At 34.8% G+C, this 23,119-nt stretch overlaps 1 protein-coding gene across 8 annotated transcripts in view; it reads right to left on the bottom strand.

Moving 5' to 3' along the window:
- AKAP6 (A-kinase anchoring protein 6) overlaps window positions 1-23,119 on the bottom strand; it is a 294,626-nt gene that overhangs the window by 35,190 nt on the left and 236,317 nt on the right. For all 8 annotated transcript variants that reach the window (XM_064424001.1, XM_064424002.1, XM_064423994.1 and 5 more), the window contains 2 exons: window positions 14,220-14,366; window positions 10,541-10,765 (listed from right to left, as the gene is read on the bottom strand). In XM_064424001.1, coding sequence (XP_064280071.1) covers window positions 10,541-10,765; window positions 14,220-14,366 — 372 coding nt within the window. The remainder of the gene's footprint in view (window positions 1-10,540; window positions 10,766-14,219; window positions 14,367-23,119) is intronic.

Consider the following 23,119-nt stretch of genomic DNA (forward strand, 5'->3'; position numbering starts at 1 on the left):
CTTGGCCTCATTTATAACATATTGTTTGAAGAATTCACTTTTATGGGATCTGAAGGTTCTTGTTTTCACTCTACAGCTGGACTAAATTTTCATGTAGAGATGGCCAGGGATTTGAAAATAGCTGGACAACGAGAAACAGTAATTTACACAGATGGATTTTCTTGCTGCTTTCAGGCCCAGAAGAAATGCCAAGGTATACTGAGAGAAGTGCTATTTCTGGGCTTCTACGTATGCATGGCCAACACAGGCTGGTTTTAGGAACACAAAAGAAGTTTAGTTGCAGATAAATGACCAGAACTAAGAGGAAGTGTCTATCTAACCTTGCTCTGTTAAAGGCTTACTCTTCCTCTTTCTTGCATAATGTGGGTATGTGAGGGAGGGAATGATACACTTCTGATTGCACCAGTTGTTCTTTGATGGAAGACAGATCGGCTGTTCTTTAGCACAACAATCACATGCAGAAATTAAGGCAGGATCTGAGAATGGAAGTTACCCTTCTGTGTACACCAATCAAACTACACCTCTTAGAATTTATTTGTCTTTTTATGCCTGGTTTTTGGCTAGGGCAGCATACCAGGTTTTAAAAGCGATAATGTTAAACTGTTAAGTATCACAACTAAGAGAAATAATACATCAATAAACAGAAACAAGAAACAGGAAAACAGGAAAAATAAAAGAGGAAATGCTTGCAAAGTTTGGGTAAAATGTAGTTTTCAGTGTCATCTGTGAAATGGCAATGCATAGAACTTCTCAGGCTAATGCCTTCTTGCAGAGCAGATGGTGAAAAGAAGAATTTTTGGTTCTGAATGAAAATAAAACCAACAATTTGTCAAAAAATATTAATAGAGGAGTAATTCCTTAAAATAAAAAAGCTAAGTGACAAAGATAGAAAATGAATGATTACTTGTCATTGTTTAGAAAAATACTGCCAAACCTGTGTGCTTTTGCTGTTTTCAAGGTTAAAAGAATATGTCACCTAATATGGGAAATCTACTCAGTTGCATACTGTGTGACTTAATCTATATTGAAGCTAAATATTCTATAAGTATGCAGTGAAGTGCAAAAAACAGCAATTGAAAAATGACATGATTAAATGGCACAACATGCAATCATTTGCTCTCAATTATATCAATGTATCTTCTTCATTTCAAGGACGCAGGCAGAAATATTGTTTTTTAAATGCCTCTATTAAATTGGGCACCAATAATAAAATAGATGAGAGCCCTAATAAGCTCATTTGCCTAACATATATCACACACCACAAAACTATTCTCTCCAAACAGGTTTGTTCATAGATCTGTCTCCCAGTTGTCACCAGTCTTGGCTATATGAAAAAATTTTAAAGGCACAAAGCTTGCAGACCATTCAGTGAAGAACCTTTGTACTTAACCCTTGAGAGAAATGTAATGCTAATTATGGAAAAAGTATTGATATAATATCTTTCCTGTCACATTTTATTATGATGACAGTCACAACAGAATCTGGGAATGACATTTTAGAAATATCATCTAATTGCAAGTCAGAAATACAGAATGACAGTTTAAAGTAGAATATCACTTCTTTCAAAATAGTGAACTGGTTCTCTTCATTTAAAAGCCTTACTTTTAATAGTATTACAACCACTAAATTGCTACATTGATCATATCTCTGTAACTCACTGCTTAGCAAAGTGTTATGATATTTCTCTTACTACAGAACTGTGTCTCTTTCGAGACACATTAAAAATGACAATGAACTAGAAGGAAAAAGGATTTCATTTTTGCACTAGCTTTAGGAATGTACATAAGGGTCTGCATTCTACATATAAGCAAGTATTTAATGAATTCTTTTCATTAGCTGTAAAAAGGTACATGGGTATCTGTACTTATTTGAATAAATAATTGATTTTTTTATTATTATAAGTATTATTAAAATAATAGATTATTTCTATGTTATTATAATTTTAATAATTAAATTCATTAACTGGTTACATATATTTATATTAAGTAAAATATTTATTTTTAAATAGCATCCCCTTTTTTCTCTAGAAGTAAAATATATGCATTTAAAAACAGTCACAATTCAGATTAGGTGGTTCTGGACCCATTCCATAAAAGCTACTATTATATCTGTCTGGCATTCTTTAACTTCTTTGTTCTATTCCTTATGCTTGTTTAAGTACTTCAAAATATTTGTTTGTAAGAATACCATTCAATGGTCTGTTCTTTAGCTCATGCTCCCATGTAACTAGTAATATGTAATATACTCCTCTTCATAAATTAAAAACACTATTAAAATTCCAGACGTATAAAACAATATGAAGATTAAGTTACTATAAAAGAAACTATAATAGCTTACAGATTGCTTGTATCATTACGAAAGCGCTGGTATCTATTACAGTGTCTCCCTGGAATAAAGAATGCACTTTTGGCAATAATCTGTTAAAAAAAGTGCCCATTATTGTTAAGATGCTCCTATCTTAACTCTAAACTAGTGTGCAATTACAGAAAGATAACTTTTAAAAATAAAAGTAAATGGTGTTGGATGAAAATGAATCTTCCCTACTGAAATAAAACATATCTTTTCCAAGACTTATTTTTCATGTGTTTCATACAGGGAATTAGATTCATTTTTAAATGGAAGCATTTTAGAGCTATATACTACCCACTTTGAAGTTGGGGTTAACTTGGTTCCAGGGTATAAGCCAAGTTACTCAGATAGAGAAGCCAGAGGGAATGGCATGAGGATTCATATTTCTAGTCTAACACAGTGTTTATAAATGCTTTTGGTTTGTGTCCTCTTCTCATTTAACTTGAGAAATTATCTTTCCAGTTAAAAAGATTCAAAGGAGAAATATTCCAGAAAGTGCCACAATTTTACAGGGTTTATTTTTTTGCCCCCCAGAAAATGCTAAAATAAAAGCAGGCTAATCATCAGACAGGTAGGATAAACTTCAGTGTTTTGCTTTTGTAGTGAATCCTGGACTACACGGATCAAAAATATCTTTGCCTATATGGGACATCTTGAAACTTTTTTTAAATCACCACAGTGAGTAGAGTTTCAAATTAAATGTGTAGAAATTCAAGACAGTAAACAAATTCAGGTACAGGTGGCAAATTTTCTTAAAAATCATGTAAGGCATTATATAGAGTCAACTTGACTTCCAGTCTTTGAAATTCACTTAGAATTACATCATAAAAGAAATCAAGGTGTTTCTCCACATAGATCACATATTAGATGCCAAGAAACCACCTCCAATTTCCTAAAAACCATAGGAATGAATTTCAGGCATTTTTAGTGAAGAGTTAAAACTGTTAAAACTTTGTATTCTATCTTGGAGCTATATTGAGCTTTAAAGGAAAAACTTCCTTGCATGGGTGTACATCAACACCTGTAAATCTCAAGCTGAGGTTCAGATGTTAATAGCGTACTTATTCCCTTTCTTAATCTAGTTCTCTCATAGGTGGTAGACATGTGTTTTTGCTGTCCTTGTGCAATGGGCCTGGTATATTCCAAAATACACTGAAAGCTTAGACCCTATTCTGAATTACAGAAAAACATGTCCTGCAGTGTATAGGTATTACCTTTTTTGTGGGAAAGCAGCAAACATAAAATAGATTAGACTATTCTTTTGGAGACTTCAGAACAGGAAAGGGAAAATAAACACATGTAATAAGTAAGGAAAAAGACATTTCCTCTTGCTTTTTTCTTATGTCACCTTTGTAAACTTTGCCTGGATGCAAAAACAGGTTGAGCTGTGCCAGGGTAAACTGAGGAAAATAAATTGTGATGTTTTCATGTCTATCTGTATATGCACAGGGACAACAAACAGGCTTTTCCAGAAATTGTGTTCATCTTATTTCCAAAAAGCAGTGCATCCTCAGAATAGATATACATTCTTTTGCCTTAGGTTAAGCACAAATATACAATCAGGCACACAGTTTTTGGGCTCAGATCAAGACAAAACTAAAAGTCCCCAACAAAAGAAGCTACTTAGAGTAGAATCAACTAGAGCCAGGCAGCACTGTAGTGAGGTACCCTACTACCCCAGATGTAGGGTAGCTCCCTCAGCACCTAACCTGGTAAATAAGATTAAAACAAGTGATCACATTGACTAGGGAAGTAATTGTTCCTCCCTGCTTGTCACTGGTGAGGCTGCATCTAAAGTCCTGTGTTCAGTTCTGGTCCACTCACTCCAAGAAAGACATTGGGGTGCTGGAGCGTGTCCAAAGAAGGGAAACAGAGCTGGTGAAAGGTCTGGAAGGCAAATCATATGAGGAGTGGCTGAACAAGCTGGAATTGTTCAGCCTGAAGGAAAGGAGGCTCAGAGTATCACTCTCTACAGCTACCTGAAAGGAACTTAGTGCCATGGTTTAGTTGACATGGTAGTATTCAGCCAAAGGCTGGAATTGATGGTCTCTTCTAAAATTTGTAAGAATATCAGTTAGGAACAGCTTCCTCTGTAGGCCAGTGTCTTCTGTGTTGCTCAAATTGAGTGAGACCTCAAGTCTCTCAAGCTTACCCATGACAAGAGAATTAAAAATAGATTCTCCCATACAGTAAGAAAGACAAGGACTCAATTGCCTCCTCACTGGTTCCTGTTAACAAAATGGTTCAAATGAGCACCCTATTGCACATCTAGGAGAACTGAAAGAGAAATTTGGGCTTAATCTTTCTGGAAAATAAATAAACCTGTAATTAGTGCAGAAGAACCTCACAAATATCAGTAAATCGTTCTAAGTTGGAATTGCAATTGTCTCATCCCCAAGTCCCTCTGTCCTAATGATACTCCTGATGATTTCTTGAGTGGGATTCATCTGAACTAATGGAAAATGTGAGTCTGAGTTCATTCAGTCATTTAGAAGCAGTTATTCTGAGGTACAGTACCTCTTCTCCATAGCCTAAATTTTCAGTTTTTTGGTTTTGGATGTCTAAACCAGAATGGATTAATTGCATGCCAAAAGTACTTTTCTCCCTTCAAATTACTAGAAAAGAAACTCAGAGATCTCTGCCTGTAGCTAGTCCATTTTAATGTGCCTCTATCTATACTGTTCATGGGGCAATCATCATGGTATTAGAAATAAGGGGACAGTACATAAAATAGACCTAAGAAGTAAGCAAAATATTAATTTGTACCCTAAAAATAGCCACTAGATCATTCTCTGTCCACCAAAGCATTCAGTATATTGCTGTATCTGAGCTCTGCTGAGCTCAGCTCTTCCTATTACTAGAGAAACCTCCATCCCACACCCCAGTCTTAGTCCAGAGCTCTTCTGTCTCTTCATTTGTCCCAGAAAAGGGAGCAATTGAGGGGGGGGAAAGGGTTCAGACAACTATATATTCTTTAAGATTAATTTTGATGTTTTGATTAATCACAAAATATACATTATAAAAAAATCCCCAGAATTATGGTTCAGGATTCACAGCCAAAATGAGATGATGGAATGACAGCTGCTATCTCAGCAGAGCATTTATTCTTAAATGGGAATTTGATGTCATATCAGTGTTATCTTAAATAGGAAGAGCTTATTGAAACACAAAGTGAACTATTTTTCAGTAATAAGTATATTAAATAAAAATCTGAGGTACATTAAATATCTAAGTGTTCTGTGTTTATGTGTATTTTCATATATACAGAGTACTGTGCATTGATATTTTAGCAAATTAAATCAACTTAGAGATATAACCATGTATTGTATTAGGGCCAAAAAATATGTATGTACAGCTGCTTTACTATAATGATGTGGCTTCCCATTTCAGTGGTCCACAGAAGTGCTATTTTGGGATGGTGGGTCATGGAAATTCAGTCTGAATTCGCTTTGTAAGAGGCATTAGGCTACATTCAACTTTGGAATCCTATCTGGTTTTCTATCATTTAGTATACCTTTCTGTTTGCTAAAATTGAATCCAAACAAAATTTGGGTAAAAAATTCTTCATCTGTGAAAAGTTTTAGGTCTCTGAAGTCACACTCCTTTTGAGAAATTTATTAAAAATGTCTTTTTTCTTTTTTTTTTTTTTTCATCATAGAGTTGTGAAAAGGATTAAATCCAGCTTGACCTCTTCTGGACTTTCTGTGGCAGACTGTTTTGCATACCTTTGTTACATGCATCTTGAAATTCTGTAATTCTTTAATTGCAGCTCTGCCAGTAAGCATCATTCTAAAAACTGTAAAGGATCCAGAAAGCAGTGGTGAAAGCAATTCCTGCCACCAGTAGGAACAGCCAGCATTTTCTTTCATTTCTGAGTCTCTAAACCTTTATTCAACATCAATAGTTTTTACTTCATTTTGGCCACAATCTTAAATGCTTCTAAACTCATTTGTGTTTTATTTGACTGAAGTACGTTTAACTAGTATTTTTGTCTGATGTACAGTGTTGACTCTTCTACAAACTTTTCAGTAAATATAAAAAACATCATAAGACATATGGACTATTAATTACCAATGCAATTTATATTATTTAATCAGAAAGTTCAGTTGCCTTAGGCATTGGAGAAATAAGAGATGCTGATGAGAAATACTTTTTTTTTAAATGACACTACATCATCTGGTATGCTTAAGTCATAAATGTAGTGGAAGATGAAAACTTACAGTTCTGAGGGGGTCTAGTCATTAGAAATAGTTACAACCATCACAAAATTTACAGTGTTTACAAGGTAAGCAGAAATAGCAACAAATAATACTAGCTGTGGAATTCAATAAACCGTTGACTTTTAGAAATTTCAAATGAGAAGAAATTTCAACATGTTTTGTATGATTAAGTAGTCTGATTTCTTTAATGGATATATTGACTAAAGTGAATGAAAACCACAAGGTTTCAGTACTACTGAAAAGCGAGACTACTTTTGTTAAAGACACAAATAAAGATTTAAGAGACAGGTATGACTCTATATAGCATGTTGCTTATTGCTTCAAATAAAACCAGATCAGGAAATGACACGAAATGCAACATTACTTTTGCCAAACAAAATGTCTGCTGAAATCCCATTCTAAAGAGAAAAATCTTGCTCCCCATCACAGTTTGGAGGAGAAAGAGAACAAGTTCCTTTATAAATCTTGCCACTGGAAACACTAGAGGCTTTCCCAGTTGTACATGATTGAGAAAGGATACTGAGACAGACAGGTACTCACAAGTCTAAGTTTGTTCTTGAGCAGCTGATCTGTGAGCCAAACCCTAAACAACTTTTGGAGGCTGATCATTTCTCTGTATAAAACACTTAATGTCTTAAGTTTCATTGCAAGTGACAGAAATATATGACCAATTATTTAGGCTCTCTTGCTGTTTTTTGAGAGAATTTTGCAAAGAAAAAAACCAAGCTTTTTGAAGTCCCAGACACATAAAAGAAACATGGCAGGCCACTTCTACTGACAAGCCAACAGGCACATAAATTTCTGGCTAGACCTTAGTCAAATGAAACTTGGTAAAACTTTTATGAAAGAATGCAAAGTCTTTTTATTATTCCTTCTCATTCTTTACAGCTCCAAATCTCTCTTGATCCACAAAATAGCTGTATACTGTTAGTTTAAAAAATCAGTTATGCCAATTATTAGTCTTATTATATTTGGTATTGCAGGGGCTAGAACTATGTGTTTATCCTGAGAATTTTTGATTTCGTTTAAAAAGTAAGATTCTGGTTCTTGACCACATCATTTTCTATAGAAAGCTAGAAAACATGAACTCAAAGGACTTAAAGAGGAATAAATAGCATGAATAAATAAAATAAACATATATTTGTAACTATGATGAGCTCAAGAATTTGAAGGATTTTTTAAAATTTTTTAGTCTACATTTTGTGTTGCAACAGACAAAATAACCACATTCAGACATCCTGGTTTCCCCCTTTACAGCTCAGCAACTTGTGTTTAGTCTTTCTCCCTTCTTGAACAGAAGCTGTGGCTAGGCTACACTTGACTTTCTGTGAACACCTTGAAAAGTGATTTGATCTCCAAGTATTTTATTTCCCTCATTCCTAAAAAGGGGATGATAATACCTACCTTAAATGTTTAGTGGGGCTTAGTTCAGTAATGCCTGTGCAGCATGTAGAGCTCTTTGACTGGACAGTACTATAGAAATTCTAGGTATTATTATAGGACTATTCCAGGACTATTCCAAAAGAAAATAATGCAGTAGCAAAGTCTTTAATAAAAAGAACACTTAAATTTATATGGCATGATTTTCTATAAAAAAGACAAAGAAGTAGAAATAGTTTCCTACTAGTGAATTTAACAACTACTCCTCCTACCACATCACTCTCATCTTGGGTCCCAACTGCACGTGAGCACACATTTGATTCATCCTCCAATTTCAAAATGGAAGCAAAACACCTCAAAAAATGGAATAACGGTTTTTCCTAAGGCATAACTCTAATTTAAAGCATAACATTATGGAATGAAATCAATGGCATTGTTGAGTTTATTTTATTAAAAATGTTTCCCTGTGTACAGTGGCTGTGTGTATTGGGATGGTGCATCACAGTAAATTTCCATTAAGAAACAATGATTCACTTACCACAGTGAAAGCAGTAATAAGGTTAAATTCTTAAGTGGAAAGTAAGTCAAACTAAACCCCAGCAGGTTTTCTACTAGTGGCATAGCTAATGTTTTTGAAAATGTTCTAAATGTTCTCTCTCAAATATATGTATTATACATTGCAGTATTGTTAATTATATCCATTTTCTCTTTTATACACTTCCCCAGGAGATCAGTGAAGAATGGAAAACTTACTTATAGTGAATTTCAGATTTAATGAGACAAAGATGGTTCAATATATATGACAAAATTATGTGCTCTCACCATATTTGATAGGTAATTATTTTTTATACTCTAATGGCTACCATTTTGAAAATAATTAATGTATTATTTGTGTAATTAATAGATAATCAACTGAGTAAGGAAATACTCTGGCTACATCATGGTGGATAACACTATACTGTTTAACATCGCTAGAGCTTTTGGCATGATATCATGTCATATATGTGTAAAAAGATTTAATTTGAGAGATTTATGCACAAAATATGTAGAATGGTATTACTCTGTGTGTGCGTAAATGAATATTAAAAAAAATTAGATTTAAAAAAAACTTGCCTGAAATTAGATTTTTAAATACATAGTTCTGCACTTAAATAATATTCTACAGAAATAAAAATGTCCAGCATTTTGTATGGAAAATATGCATGTATTGCTGTGAAGTTCTGCAGGTCTATCAACAGTCCTTCCTAATTGCTTGCTTTGAAGTATGCTGATACATGAAACAGAATCATCATGACTGTTTTCCCTCATTAGCACAAGACTGAAAATCATTTAAAAAATAGTACTGATGTCATAAGAAACGTAAAATTGCTTTCAAATGGACAAGTTCAGGAACCTGAAAACCATTGACTTTATCTACATTGACACACCCTTCTCATTAATCATCATTAGTGAAAAATGAAGAGTTAAGGAATGACTAAATGGTAAGAAAATAATATTTCTGCTGTTTTCTTGAATGCTTGTACAAAATAAAGTATGTTTAGAAGTGTTGGTAACATACTCTTTGAGGTGCATATTTAAGAAATTGTGCATCCCCTTGAGACTGCTGTTGCCCTAGACACCCTGGTGTACTAGTGGAAAAGAAAAAAAACCTCTTTACCCTTAAAGCTCAACAATGACTTGTGATTCTTTCTTATTCTTTGGTCAAAGATCACTTGCAGAGTAAAGTGACCTGTAATGATGACTTGGGTGAGGGTTTATTTAGAAACTATGAAGAGAAGAAAATTGCACAGCTCTACCAGGTGTGTTTGCTAAATTAGCCCTCTTTCCTGAATGTAACCACTACTTACAGGGAATGGAACAAAACATGCAACCTCCACTAAGTCAGTTGCAAAGCTGAACACTGGCCTTTGGTTGAAAGAGCTTATCACCTGAATAAAGCATTGTGACTACAATCTTTTCCCTCTTTTCTATAAATCTTCAGGCTTAGGCTTAGGACGTGGCCTAGATTAATACAAATCTCACCATGCATATGTCTTTTCCATGTACCCAGTCGCCACAACCTTGAATGCTTTCTCAAGTATGCTAAATTTAGCTCACTGTAATTGTTACCTCAGATAGGCTGTTCTTGACTCATATGTGCAGAGATATAGGTTATTAAACTGATGATCACACAAGACCTTAATTACCTTATGCTGAGAGTGAAATTCAGAGTGAAGCTTTCTGTAACAAAATTCAGCAGCTTTTTTTTTTGCCCCTCCCCATTTCAGGGGGATTGGAAATAGATCATCTTTTAGGTCTTCTCCAACCCAAACCATTCTATGATTCTGTATTTTGTAGTGAGGCAGAAGGAAAGAATACTATTGCTTTTACTATCGTGGTGCAATTAGCCCTCTAAAGACCTCTTTTGCAAAAAATATTTATAAAATAAATATTATTGTAAGGATTCAATAAAATAAATGTGAGTGAACGCATAAATGAAGGAGAAAATATATAATTAAATATATACAGGCATTGCATTATGTTATGATAAAAGATAAATATTTTACCCCACCAGAGTTTCTCTACAAAAGCTATGATAGTTTTTTTATTACCTTAAAATATTGCAGTTGTTTCTCAGCATTCATTGTTCCTTCATTTTCTTGTCTCAGACAGGAATTGAAGATGAAAAGCTCTGTATCTCTCAGCCACCCTTTCAGCTCTTTGATCCTGACCTCCAGCTGCCTTACCAGGCTGCCGCTTTCAGGCGAGAGCAGGTCACGTGGACCTAACCCACTGTGCCCTACCATTGTGTCTTGGATCTTCTCTCCTAGGGTTTTCTAATGCATCAGATAAAAAAAAAAACAACATAGATTAGTCTTATGTACCAAAACATATATAGGTTAATGTGCAACAAGAAGAATCTGTTAAATGACTAGAGATGTGGGTTTTTAATAATTATGACTAATATCAATCAATTTCATTCTTTGTTTCCTTGTTTCAATACATTTCAATTTTCCTATCCTTGTTTCTCACTTATGCTGTTCTCTCTGGGTCAATGATTTTGCTAGAAGGATTATAAATTAGTGTTTACTAAGAGTAATTAAGGACAGAGGAGACAAAATTCTTCTTAACTTTGTAAACTAGTTACTCTACAGAATTTGTCTGTGGCTTTAGACATTTATGGCTAAGAGTATAAGACCAGTATATACCAGTATATAACCAGTATAAGAGTTACTGGTTTCTAGGCAGCAACAGAAAATATGACAATCATTGCATTCTCCAGACTCCTATCCAAGGTACCGTTCAAATTTTTGGAGAAAAACTGAGATATTTTTTGAGGTATGAACTGTTATGTTATAATTTTCATTCATGTAGCCCTGAGGCTGTATAGAGGAACAGTTAGGTCACAAAAGCTGGTTTGGTTTTCAGTGGTTGGACTCATTCAGACACCGAAAATCTTCACTGTTCCTGAACATAAGGCAAACTTTTTAGGCAACCAAATTCAAATTTCAGTTCTCCGTGCTAAGCATCCACTTTGAGATAATGGACCAGACCAAACGTTTGTCTGTTATTGCTAATAAAACTAGTTTACTCCAGCTTTTCAAAGTAGTATTTCTAATAAGAGACTCACTGAATAACATTTTGATAGTGGAAGCTGGGTGCTTAATGAATATTCTGAAGAGGTCAAGGATAGAAAGTTACCTTCCTTTTCAGTATTTTGAAAGGCAATCCTTTAACACTAGAAGAGAGATGTGCTGTTGCCTGTTTCTCCTATGCCAAGCAGTATTTTATCTGGCCTATAAGAGGCTGTCAGGCTGACACTTATTATAAGCACCAGATCTGTGTTACTGATTGTAGAATATTGAATATACACTGCCATTCACATCCAATAACCTTTTAAACTGATAATTAGTGGTGGTTAATTGTTGTAACATGAAGATACAGTTTTAGGTGACCCAGTATGTCTGTCTGTTGGAAGTGCATGCTATAAAAGTTACTGGAATGTAATTTATAACAATGAAATTAGCTTCCCAAAATAAGCTTTAAAACACAAATAAAATTAGAGCAACAGATATTAATCTGCTATGTGGCATTCTGTAAATCATATCTTTAGGAGATCATAACTGAAAACATTCTTTCTTGGCAATACCCTTCTATTTTCATGGTGCAAATATTGATAATTTGAAGACCCTCAGTGGAATCCAGCACTAGCTATTGTTTTTATGCTGCAACAAAAGTAGCAGCAGGAGGTGAAATCAATGCCCTTGGAGGGTAGGGTCACAAAAAAGAATTTATTGCCACTTTTTTGTTCTGGAACAGTTTGCAATCATAAATTCTTCATAAACAGAATACTTCAGAGAATGGTCCGTCTTCATAAATATACGACAGAGGACATCAATTTCATTTAATTCACAATTTGTGTCAGCACAGCAGATGCCAATGCCTGCCTTGATAGGGTTGTTTAATATGCAATTGAGACAGAGTAATATTCAGCACAGGGGACAAAATTTCACAGATTAAACTGTACGCACCACTGACATTTCATTCTAATGTATTTCCATTCCACAGTGTTCACCTTAGATGAAAGTAATATTAAAAACCATATCCCTCTATTTTGCCATTGTTAGAAGTTAAAATCCTTGTCTTTAATTTTTTTCATGCCAATTAAAATGTAATCATGCCAATTAAAACAGTATGTCTAGTGCTGTTAGTTTCTGCATAGGTTTTTATTAAATTAAACAAAACTCTATCAAACTCTGCTTATTATTCATGAAACTGAATTTAGCAGAAATGCTGTAATAGTTACATTTTATTTTTCTGTAAATGCTGAAATTAATGACAAAATTTAATATGGAGGTATATTTTGATTTTAACATACTGAGAAGCAAAGGGCTTCCAATTTTTTTTAAGACAGTTTGCCTAGATCTTAAGAATTATCATCTTATTTCATAGTTTTATATCCCAACAGCTTTAATCAGTGCCACTGAATTAAGCTGATTAAATACACTGGAATTCATAAATGTAAGGCTTACATTTGAAATTATTTTAAAAATAAAAAGTTGTCATGATCAGATGCAAAAGATTGGGTTAGTAAATCCTCTCTAAATCAGTAAATTTATTAATGATCAAAGAAATTCCAAATGCTTGTGGTGATGCTGCAGATTAAAATTAAAAGTAATAAGCTGACTGGTCATAAGGCAAATTTTAACATTTTCTGACAATTTGCACATTTAGAGAATCAAGTGATTAGAAGTAACTCTGCTTAACTAAAAAAGCCCCACCCTCTGAAATGGCTATTGCATTACCACATCACCTAAAGTGGCTCAAGTCAGTATTTAAAATCTGTTGGCAGACTGCATGTATATCTTACTCATAATATATTAGAAATATTTTTAAACTAGGATAATAGCATGCAAAATTATGCAATTCAACTGTATTGCTAATATTACACATCTATAATTAATCATTTAAAGTAATTTATAAATTTATCTTACCCTTGATTTGAAGTGAAGGCAATTAAGGAGAGAAGTGGATGGAAAAATATATAGTTTGACCTCTCTCTCTCAGCTGTTTTACAACAATAGGACAATAGTGTCTCCTGCACAGTGCCATCACCGGTCTCTGGGTAACAGAATCCCTATATTGCTTTTTTGCCAGATTCTTGTATCTCACTCTTTGGCTGAGACCCAGCCCATCATAGCGTGAAATGAATTACATGAAACTTTTTTGGCTTTTGTCAAAAGTGAGATGAATACAGCAGCATGAAACATATCCTGGCTGTATTCTCAGCTTCAGGTATGCAGATTTGTACTGAATCTGTGTATTTGTTTTTGAGCCATCAGTGTGACCTGAAATATGCAGTGACAACCCCACTTTTCATCTTAAAGGTATAGTAAATAGTTAAACAGTAGATGTCTCTAACATGTACCTTCAGAATAAATTCTATTAACATTCACTCAAGCATGACAGTCAGTGTATATCAGATATACTGCATTATAGTTGACTTGGTGCATACCCATAATACATGGCATATTTTACTTACATTTTTTATGTATTAAAGAACTAAAATTATTAAAGTCAGACAGGAGACAAGCACGGAATAAAAAAAAATCAACAGAAGAGGAAAAGGCTATGGAGTTTTTATAATAGAATGAGTAGCTTGTTTGAAATATACGTGGTAGATTGAAAGAGAGAGATATTTGTGCTCCAAATTAGAAATCAGACAGACAGTGTACTTCAACACACAAAAATGTATACATAACCCACAAACAGTAATAAAAATGCAAATACCCCAAGCAGTTCCCATTTTTCATTAATTGAATCCACTTTTTCAAGGAGATCGTTTGGTAGTAAAACACCACTTTTCTTCAGAGCTTCAACCTTACTAAGCAGTTCCATCTTTTTTGGGTGCCTGATTGACATTTCTACATTGTATCTCTAAAATGAAAAGAAATGTATAGTATTAGCTGCTGTAGAGAGTTTTTCCCATAAAAAAATAAACTTTAATTGTATGCGCCCGGTTATGATCACGCTCCATCTGACATTTTGTCATTTTATTTTTTTAAGCACACAACCTTCTCAAAACATATCATAAGAGATTTGGGTACCAAGCACGTAGAGTTCTGGGTGGCACATCTATGCAGGTAGTTAGAAATTGGTTACACAATTACACATAGTAATATTCACTCTCTCACAATATTCACTTGTACAATAATATCCACCAACACTCTCCCATATGAATCTCAATCTGCCTTTGTCTCATTCAGGTTATTGGTGTCTTATTTTTAAAATATGTGCTTCAGCAAGTAACACTGAGGTTCTTCATGGAAAACAAACCAAAATGAAACAAAAAATCCCAAGGAAATAATTTGATACTTATGTTTCCTCTAGAGTTTATTTATTCTCTCTCCCATTTTGGTTTCTGTGTCGCACATGGGCCTGAAAAATGTGAGTTTGACCTTCAAAAAACAATTACAAATAGTTCCCCTAAAACACAATACCAGTTACTTGATTTTTATTGCATCAACCAACATGAACAGTGAACTGGCCCACAAATGAGAACAGCCACAATGTTAATAAACTCCAATATTTTCTTCAAGTTGAAAATACCTTCTATTTGTGCAATGTTATTCATTGTTTTAAAAAAAAAGAACAGAGACAACAGGTATAAAACTTCTTTCAGAAATTCTTTCATAGGACTTTCTAAATATTTAGGACTATATTATTTATATAGTCTATAAAAATATGATCTAATATATAGAAAAACTAGAAAATAAATATTTTTCTTAAAACTGTATTTTTCAAAAACATGACTTAACTATTATATATAATGGTTACTATAGTGGTTAATTATGTTTTCATAGTTAGTACAGTAAATTTAAAAAAAAAAAAAATCCAGGCATCCACATATACATACCCTCCATATAGTTAAGCTAATTAAGTGTGAAAAGACTCAGTGAAATGAGACTTCTGAAATGGCCAAAATTGTGCCTTTTACTGAAAGAAGAGACTTCAGCACATATACTTGCAAAGGTGTTTACAAGACTTACATAAATTATGCAAAGCTATTAGAAAATTGCTTCCTAAACATTAAGCTTTCTTTGCTTCAAATTCAGTCAAGAAAACTGCTATTGCAGCTCATACTGAAAATGTTAATAACTGGGCTAAATATAAAAAATTAAACCAAAATTAGGACTGTTTAAAACATGGGTGCCTTTGCCAGATCCAAGAGCATGCTCTGTAGGAAAACAAAGCAAAAATACAATTGCAGACAGCTTAAAGAAAATAATAAAGGTGTGAAATCACTGTTTCAGCTAACAGGTTCTCAGCATTTCCATGCATATGTTTGCATATTGTTAGTTTCATATTTTAATCTCTCATTTACACAACACATGCACATCATTTGTATTATGTAAACTTCAGCAAATATTAGTCATTTGTGGATCATAGAGCAAATGTTTTAAATGAGGTGATTTAAACCATTTCTCATTATTAATGAACACTGATCAGGTGTCTGCGTATCCAAAATTGCATGAATATGCATGGTAAAACCCAAGGAATTGTTTATGAAGAACTTGCCTTTTGACACTCGCTGTGCTGTGGCTGAGGTTTGAGATGTGTACAGCTGTAGGCAGTACCTACCAGGCTGCGCACTAGGGCTGGACCCCAAGAGGCAGCACCATTTTATTCCACTGATGTGTTCAACAAGTATGATTCCTGGTCCTGTTTTATTGCCTTCTCGGCTAGAATGGCTGCTGGAGAAGATTACAATCTTCTTTATGTAATCTGATTTCTATTTAAAGATGATATAGCCGAAAAGGATTTGCATAATTATTTCCATAAGTACATGTAATATCAAAGGGAATCCAGAGTCCAATTTGCTAGGCACTGAAACCCAGTGCGCGCGACTCCCTTCTTTTGTCAGTGAATTAATAGACTGAGGGAGTCCTCTAGCTGTGTGTCACTGGTGCAGGCACAGCCAGTTACTGCTCATCACCTGCTCCAGGCTAGCACTGGCTGCTGCCTGGGCTGGGGATGTTCCTGGGCAGTGCAGGACTGATGACGAAATAAAACACACTGCATGTTTCATAACTACACTACAATGCTCTTGTTAACTTAGAAAGAGAAGACATTTCATTTAATTTTGGACTAGATAAAATAATTCAGTGCTGCATAATCCAAACAGTGTGACAGATGTTATAAAAGGTTATCACATTAAAAACTAAATAAGCCAGGTTTTATGTACGTGCTGTCTTTGTCACCGTGTAACCTACAGTATAAACAAGCATGACAAAATTGCTGATTGATAGAAAATGCATTATACAGTAACAGTAAAAGATAAGAGATTTCAGTTGATTATCAGATGTATTGGTATATGACTGAGAGTCAGTATTGTTTCACTCCTGGATATTTAATATGCAGTGCATATTTTAAGTTAAGGGAAGAGCTTAATGTACAGGAGGTATGGTTTGAGAACTGATAGCATGAGATGCTATTGCTAATGCTATTTTTTATTCCATTAAACACCTACACTCTGAGCAGTTGCATGGAAAAATTAGCTACCAGCTCTATCACGGCTGCACAACCCTAGTCTGGTAGGACTACTTAATCCTGTGGTGAGAAGATAATTTAATCTTCAGATTCATTCTTTCCTCAGCTTTAAGTGAGCAAAGACTGCTCTATTGTGACAGTCTGTGGATGTTATGATATAGATTACTGTTTAATAGTAAAAAATGAGATTAAGCAAGTTAAGGTCACAGTTTTCTTGCAATAACCACAATAATAAATAAATGGGTAATATTTAATTTCCCACAACACCTGTCATATAAACTGGGGAAAAAAAAACCCCAAACAAAATGTACTGTAAAAACTGCAGAATATTTACAGCATGATTAGCTATGTGCATGCATGCTTGGTTTTGTGCTCCTGAGGACACTCTAAATAAATCCAAAACATTGTTATGTAAGTTAAAGAATTTGGCCTTTATTCCTTCTCTCTCAATACAATCAATACTTCTCGAAGCACAAAGAAAGGAGTTAAAATAAATGCAGTACCATTTATCCATTAAGAAGTTTGGGAAAAATATTTAAGCCAAAAGAAGTTCAATTCCAAAACAAAGCAAGTTAAAACCTTATTTCCCCTGATAAAAACATTATAAGAAATACAGGCAGGCTGATTGAGACACATTTTTCGACACTTTATGCTAAACTGTGTCTTTTTTTTTCTCTTTTTAAATTTTCTTTAAAAATTATATAAAACATTTTTTGTGTGAAAAATCACACCCGAAAATTCTGTCCAAATGGAGACTGGAACAATGCCTTGTAACAGTGTTAATTGTCACCATGGAAACCAGAAGAATAAGCCATTTTGAAACTGGTATAGAAGGCACACATTGAGCAACTCAAGCATTTTTCAGCCTCCCTCGGTGTTAAGGAACAAGATGCCTAGTCACTGAGAGGTCAGAGAAAGAAATCATCATGAAAGGTTCGTAGATGTGCACTGTCTGGTAAACAATAAAAAAATCTGTACACAGTTAACAACTCTGTAAGACTGCGCACTGCATCTTTCAGAAAGAGAAACACCACAAAAAGATGATCAGGAGATCAGCAGATTCCACCCCTTGAGCAAAACTTTAGGGCAATATTATGCGAACCTTGCCCCTAAAGCTCCCTGGGAATTCTGTTGTTGTAATAAAACTTCAGAAGAGAAAAGAAAAAAAAAAAAAAGCCTGCATGATGGAATTCAAAATAATGCTCTAAAAGCACACAGAGAGATTAAGACATCCATTGTAAGACTTTTGTATGGTGCTTCTGTTGGTTATAGTGAAAAGAGACCAGACATACTGAACACACAGTGGAGCTATGGCTACGAAGTACAGAAGAATTAAGCCAATGAACTTTCTCCATTACTGGAATAAGTGTGTGCTATTTGTAGGTGTTCTGCATTCCGTCATTCACATGCTAACAAAGTATCTTCAGTCACATGGCACTGTAGGATATACAACTGAGATCGGAACTGAGTGACCCACAACCTTAGTTTTGCCTGCATTGAAATCCTAAATTTTAAAGATTTGCCTTTTGGGGTGTTTTGACTGTGGCAGACACCAATAAATACAGACATATACCTCAGTGTCTGCATGTGCATGCACAGTCAGCAATGGCTCGCATTTGCAAAATATACTGCATGCATAAAATTGAGTAAATAATATTCTGCAAGCAAATTTACCAAATACATAACATATAAATATATATACACATATATATAGACATAAACACACACACACACATATAAATATATATGCATACATAGCAATATTTGTCCATCATCTCTTCACACACATTCTCACTTTGCTTTCTGGATAATGTTTGCACTCTTCATGCTAGGCTTCATGGTGGCCCCTTAGGAAGCCCATGCCTAATGCCATTCAGTGGTGAACAAAGAGTCTTTTTATTCTAAAGTCCAGGGTCCAAAGCTCAGCTGTATACAAGCAAAGTGAAGGAATCTGCTAGAGGCCAGCCTACCCCTCACAATAGCTCTTAATGCTTCTACCTTTTTGGTACTGTCAGTGTGAAACATTTTAGACACTGTCCAGAAGCTTAGTTATATTTCATATGTTGTCAATAGCACTAGAACCTCTGGACAACATTCAAGATCTGGGCAGTGTGATCTGTCTAGATGAAAAGCAGTTTCTGTTTCTTGCAAACTTCATGTATTTCTGCATTAGCAATTTATGGCAAATAATTGCACAGAGAAATTATAAAGACTCCTACAATTGTCCTTGTAAATTAATAATAGGCTTTCTTGATTGGGATAAATTTGCTGCTGAGCCTTTGGAAAAATTAAAAAGTGCAATGTCATTTAAAATTGCCAGAACTCACAGAGCAAATTACATCTGAGGTTAAGAATCAGTTTTTCCTCTTCTAGTTTATTCCATTTGCATGATCTGGAAATCATATTACATTGGCTATGTATTGTTAATTGGACATAGATTGCATTATCTTTGATATAAATCAAACTACAAATATTAAAATGAATTGCAAATTCTGTAATAGAAGATCATAAAACAATCTTTTTTAAGTATCTCCCATTAATAATTTAATTCCAATTATATCACTCAGAAAACTCAAGAAGGAGAGTGCTAACTTATTTCCATTTGCCTTTTTCCCCTACAAATAAGCACAACAGCACAATATGTATTTGTGTGAGAGTGCATGTGCATATGGGTCCATGCCTATAAGACAAAACAAATCTTAGCACTTTCGTCTTAAACCCCTACAGACACCTGAGGTTTTTCTGTTTCAGAAACTAACAAATGCAGATTACATGTCTGCTGTGCATTTCCTTCTGTGGCAGCTTGAGAAATAAACACATTGAAAGAAATATTAAGCAACTTCATGAACTGATTTTTGCCTACATTAAAAAATTATGCAGTTGGTATTCATTGTTCTGCCTTTTTTTTTAAGAAAAGTGATCCTAACACTTTAAATTTTGCTATATATGTAATATCTTTTTGAAGACTTTGTGTGCCCTTTAATGAATTTATATTAAATATTTAATACTGTTTAGGGCATATCCACTACTACCAAAAACAGTTATATTCCCAGCAGTCCCACTGTTTCAGGCAGAGGGCTTGATTGATCCTCCTAGCCTGAATTGAGTAGAATGAAAAGAAGCAGTTGGAAAATAGCTGCAATCATTTAATGCAGATGACCTCTGACAGGCTCACAGCTCTTCTATCTGAACAGAAATTTGCATGGGGTCTCTGTGCAGAGGAACAATGTAACCTAAATGGTAGACAATCTTTATTCTAATGAAGTGGGTGTCAAGGTCAATGTAAAACTGCAATGATAAATGGTGCACCACTAGGCAAGAGAAGTTGCATAGGCATTGTAGTGCTTTCACATTAATTGAAGGCTGAAATGCACCGAGTGAAAGCACAAGACTCTCTTTTCACCATAATGTGTTAATGCACAAATGTTTAAATGTTTTATTCAAGCCCCTAGCCTGTTGGCACAAATCTTATTGCAAACAAAAATACAATAGTTGGCCAATAACCAGAAAAATAGAACTTTTTATTAGCTTGCCTTATTTCTTGAATCCCTAACAACTTCCACAATCTACTCAGAGTACCAAAAGAATAACAAGTCTCCAGACACCTAATGTAATTCCCATGATCCTTTTTCTATTTAGGATATCTGTCTTTAATTAGTTCCAAACAAGCAAGCCTTTAGACGAGTCTTCATTAGATACCATTCCCAATGAACTAACTGCGAGAAGAAAAGTCATGCTTCAATATTATTATTTCCCAGATTCCAAGTTTTCTTTTAGTATATAGTTAACATCTCCAGGTGCCTTTTGTTCTCTCAAAGAATTAGACCAGTAAAACTGGGTTTTGTAATGCAAAGAGTTGTGTGCCTAGAGTGGGGACTAAACTACAATCTGTTATTGTGGCTTTGTCAAAACTGCAATACAACTATAATTATAGTACTTCATCAGTCGATCAAGCAATTTGTGGAAGGCAGTACATTTTGTCTTATAAAAATGAGGAGGACAGTAAGCTGCTTTTTAAAATCCTGAGCTGCTTAAGCTTGTTAAGGGTATATTGTTTGCTAATACACTCATTAGCAGCCAGGCATTTTAACTTCATCAATTAAACAGGAAATGGTGTTGCACCATTAGTTTTACAAAATGCTAAAAAACAGATAGCAGTCTACAGTTAAGAATTTCAGAAATTCTATTTTAACCTGCAAACTGCATTATACATTTCAAACCATTTTTATGCAGCGACATATACATGGGGAGTGTGTGGGTCTGTCTGTGCACGAATGTAGGTGGTGAAAGCCCTGCAGATACTTGTGAAGCTAATTATATATATACACACACATACACCCACTTAAAATTTCCTAAGTCCCCTAAGGATTGCTGCTGAAGCACAACGTCATTTCTTGACACCGATGAACATTTACTCATCTGAGTAATCCCAAGCATGACAGAAGTTTATTCCTGTGAACTACTAACAGCTCTCCTGGATAACTAACAGGTTCACAGTATGGATGACAATTTTTGAGTATTTATCAGCCTTTATAGTTTTAGGCTCTTCTGTGCAAATAGGCATTAACAATATGATTAGAGATATTAGGCAAGGAGCTATAGTTTGTTATTAAAGAGGATCTGCAGTGCTTTCACTTTCTGGGGAGCTGTGAGTGGCATATACTATACAACGCCATTTCTATTTTACAACTCGCCTGAGCAAGGGAATTTTCCATATGGAAATCAGTCTTCAGGATACTGCAATTCAGAGACTCAACTCCAGTGGGGGGGGGGGGGGGGGGGCGGGGGATGGGAGAATTGTAGAGTAAAGGAAAAAAACCCAACCCCAAAAAAACCCCACGTTAGTGATGAAACTGTTTAAAAAACTGTACAGCTTCATCTGTGTGTGATTTGTCAGGTCTGAAGCTTTGACGTGCCCAAGGGGCAGACCCCAGCGGGGCGCAGGCTGCAGAGCTAAATAGCTGTGAAAGAAGTCTTAATGTAGGATGGAATTCAAACTAACCTTGACATGACCTCGGGAAAAATATGCAAAAAGTAAAATGAATGCACTCTGCAAGATACATCCTAATTTTGTGGCCGAGCTGGTTAGTTTCACAAACATAACTGGGACTTTAAAAGCAAAATAAAACGCGATGAAAAAGGGGAAACTTCGGAATTCAGAGTAAAAACTCAAGCAGGCATGGGGTGTTGCTGTGGAGGCATATGAATCATTTGGAAACAATCCAAATAAAAACCAACACCGAACAATATTGTTGTCAGCTTGTCTATTCAGGAAAATTGTTTTTTTAGGTTGAATATAAATGACACAAAGCCAAGATTACATCATTGCATTACAAAGTCTGTTGTGGCTTTTAGCCGAACAAGCCCCATGGATCTACTGGCTGATGGCAGTAATTCAGTAAGAAGTTTAAAAGGCTTGGTTGTTTGGGGTTTTTTTCTTTTTTTTTTTAAGCTTTATTACTCTAAATATAGAGGAATTTTGCTCAAACTTTGATTATTTTTTTTTAAAACCACATCCCTGAGTTTGTTCTGCAAGCTTACTATTTTATACAAACAATAAAAATTTGAGTGGGTATGTTAAGCCTTGATTTGGCTTTGTTATGCATTTGGCCTGTCTTGCACAGTGTTCAGTTAAGCAGGAAGACACCCACCTTAATATAGCAGCCAAGAACTGGCTTATTCACTAGATATATGGAAATTGTAATTGAGTGTCAACTTGCGTTGAAATTCAATCCCATTACCTTCAGAATGCAATTTTGTAGCAATACCAGTTATTTACTGTACTATTAACCAGTTTTTAAACATAATTAAATTCTGAGAACACATAGCCAAAATACAGTAGTTTCAATTCATATGGTGAGGGTAATCCAGCGCCAGGTGCATAAGAGCCCACTAGATCTAAGCTGGCCACCCACCTACAAATAAAGGCAAACCCTGACAGATATGTTAGAACATGGCACCACTGCACAGGTAATAGTGCACTTCAGGTAAGGCCACAGAGTTGGTACACTTAATGTTTAACAACCTATCAATCTTGTAAAACGTGTGTTTTACTGGGATCTTTGGCTGCTTTATAAAGGAATTTCTGAGACTGGTCTTGCACTGATTGCAACAATGCTGTTGGTTTTGAGTTTGTTTTC

This window comes from Passer domesticus, chromosome 6 (assembly GCF_036417665.1).
Source record: "Passer domesticus isolate bPasDom1 chromosome 6, bPasDom1.hap1, whole genome shotgun sequence".
NCBI classification, from domain to species: Eukaryota; Metazoa; Chordata; class Aves; order Passeriformes; family Passeridae; genus Passer; species Passer domesticus.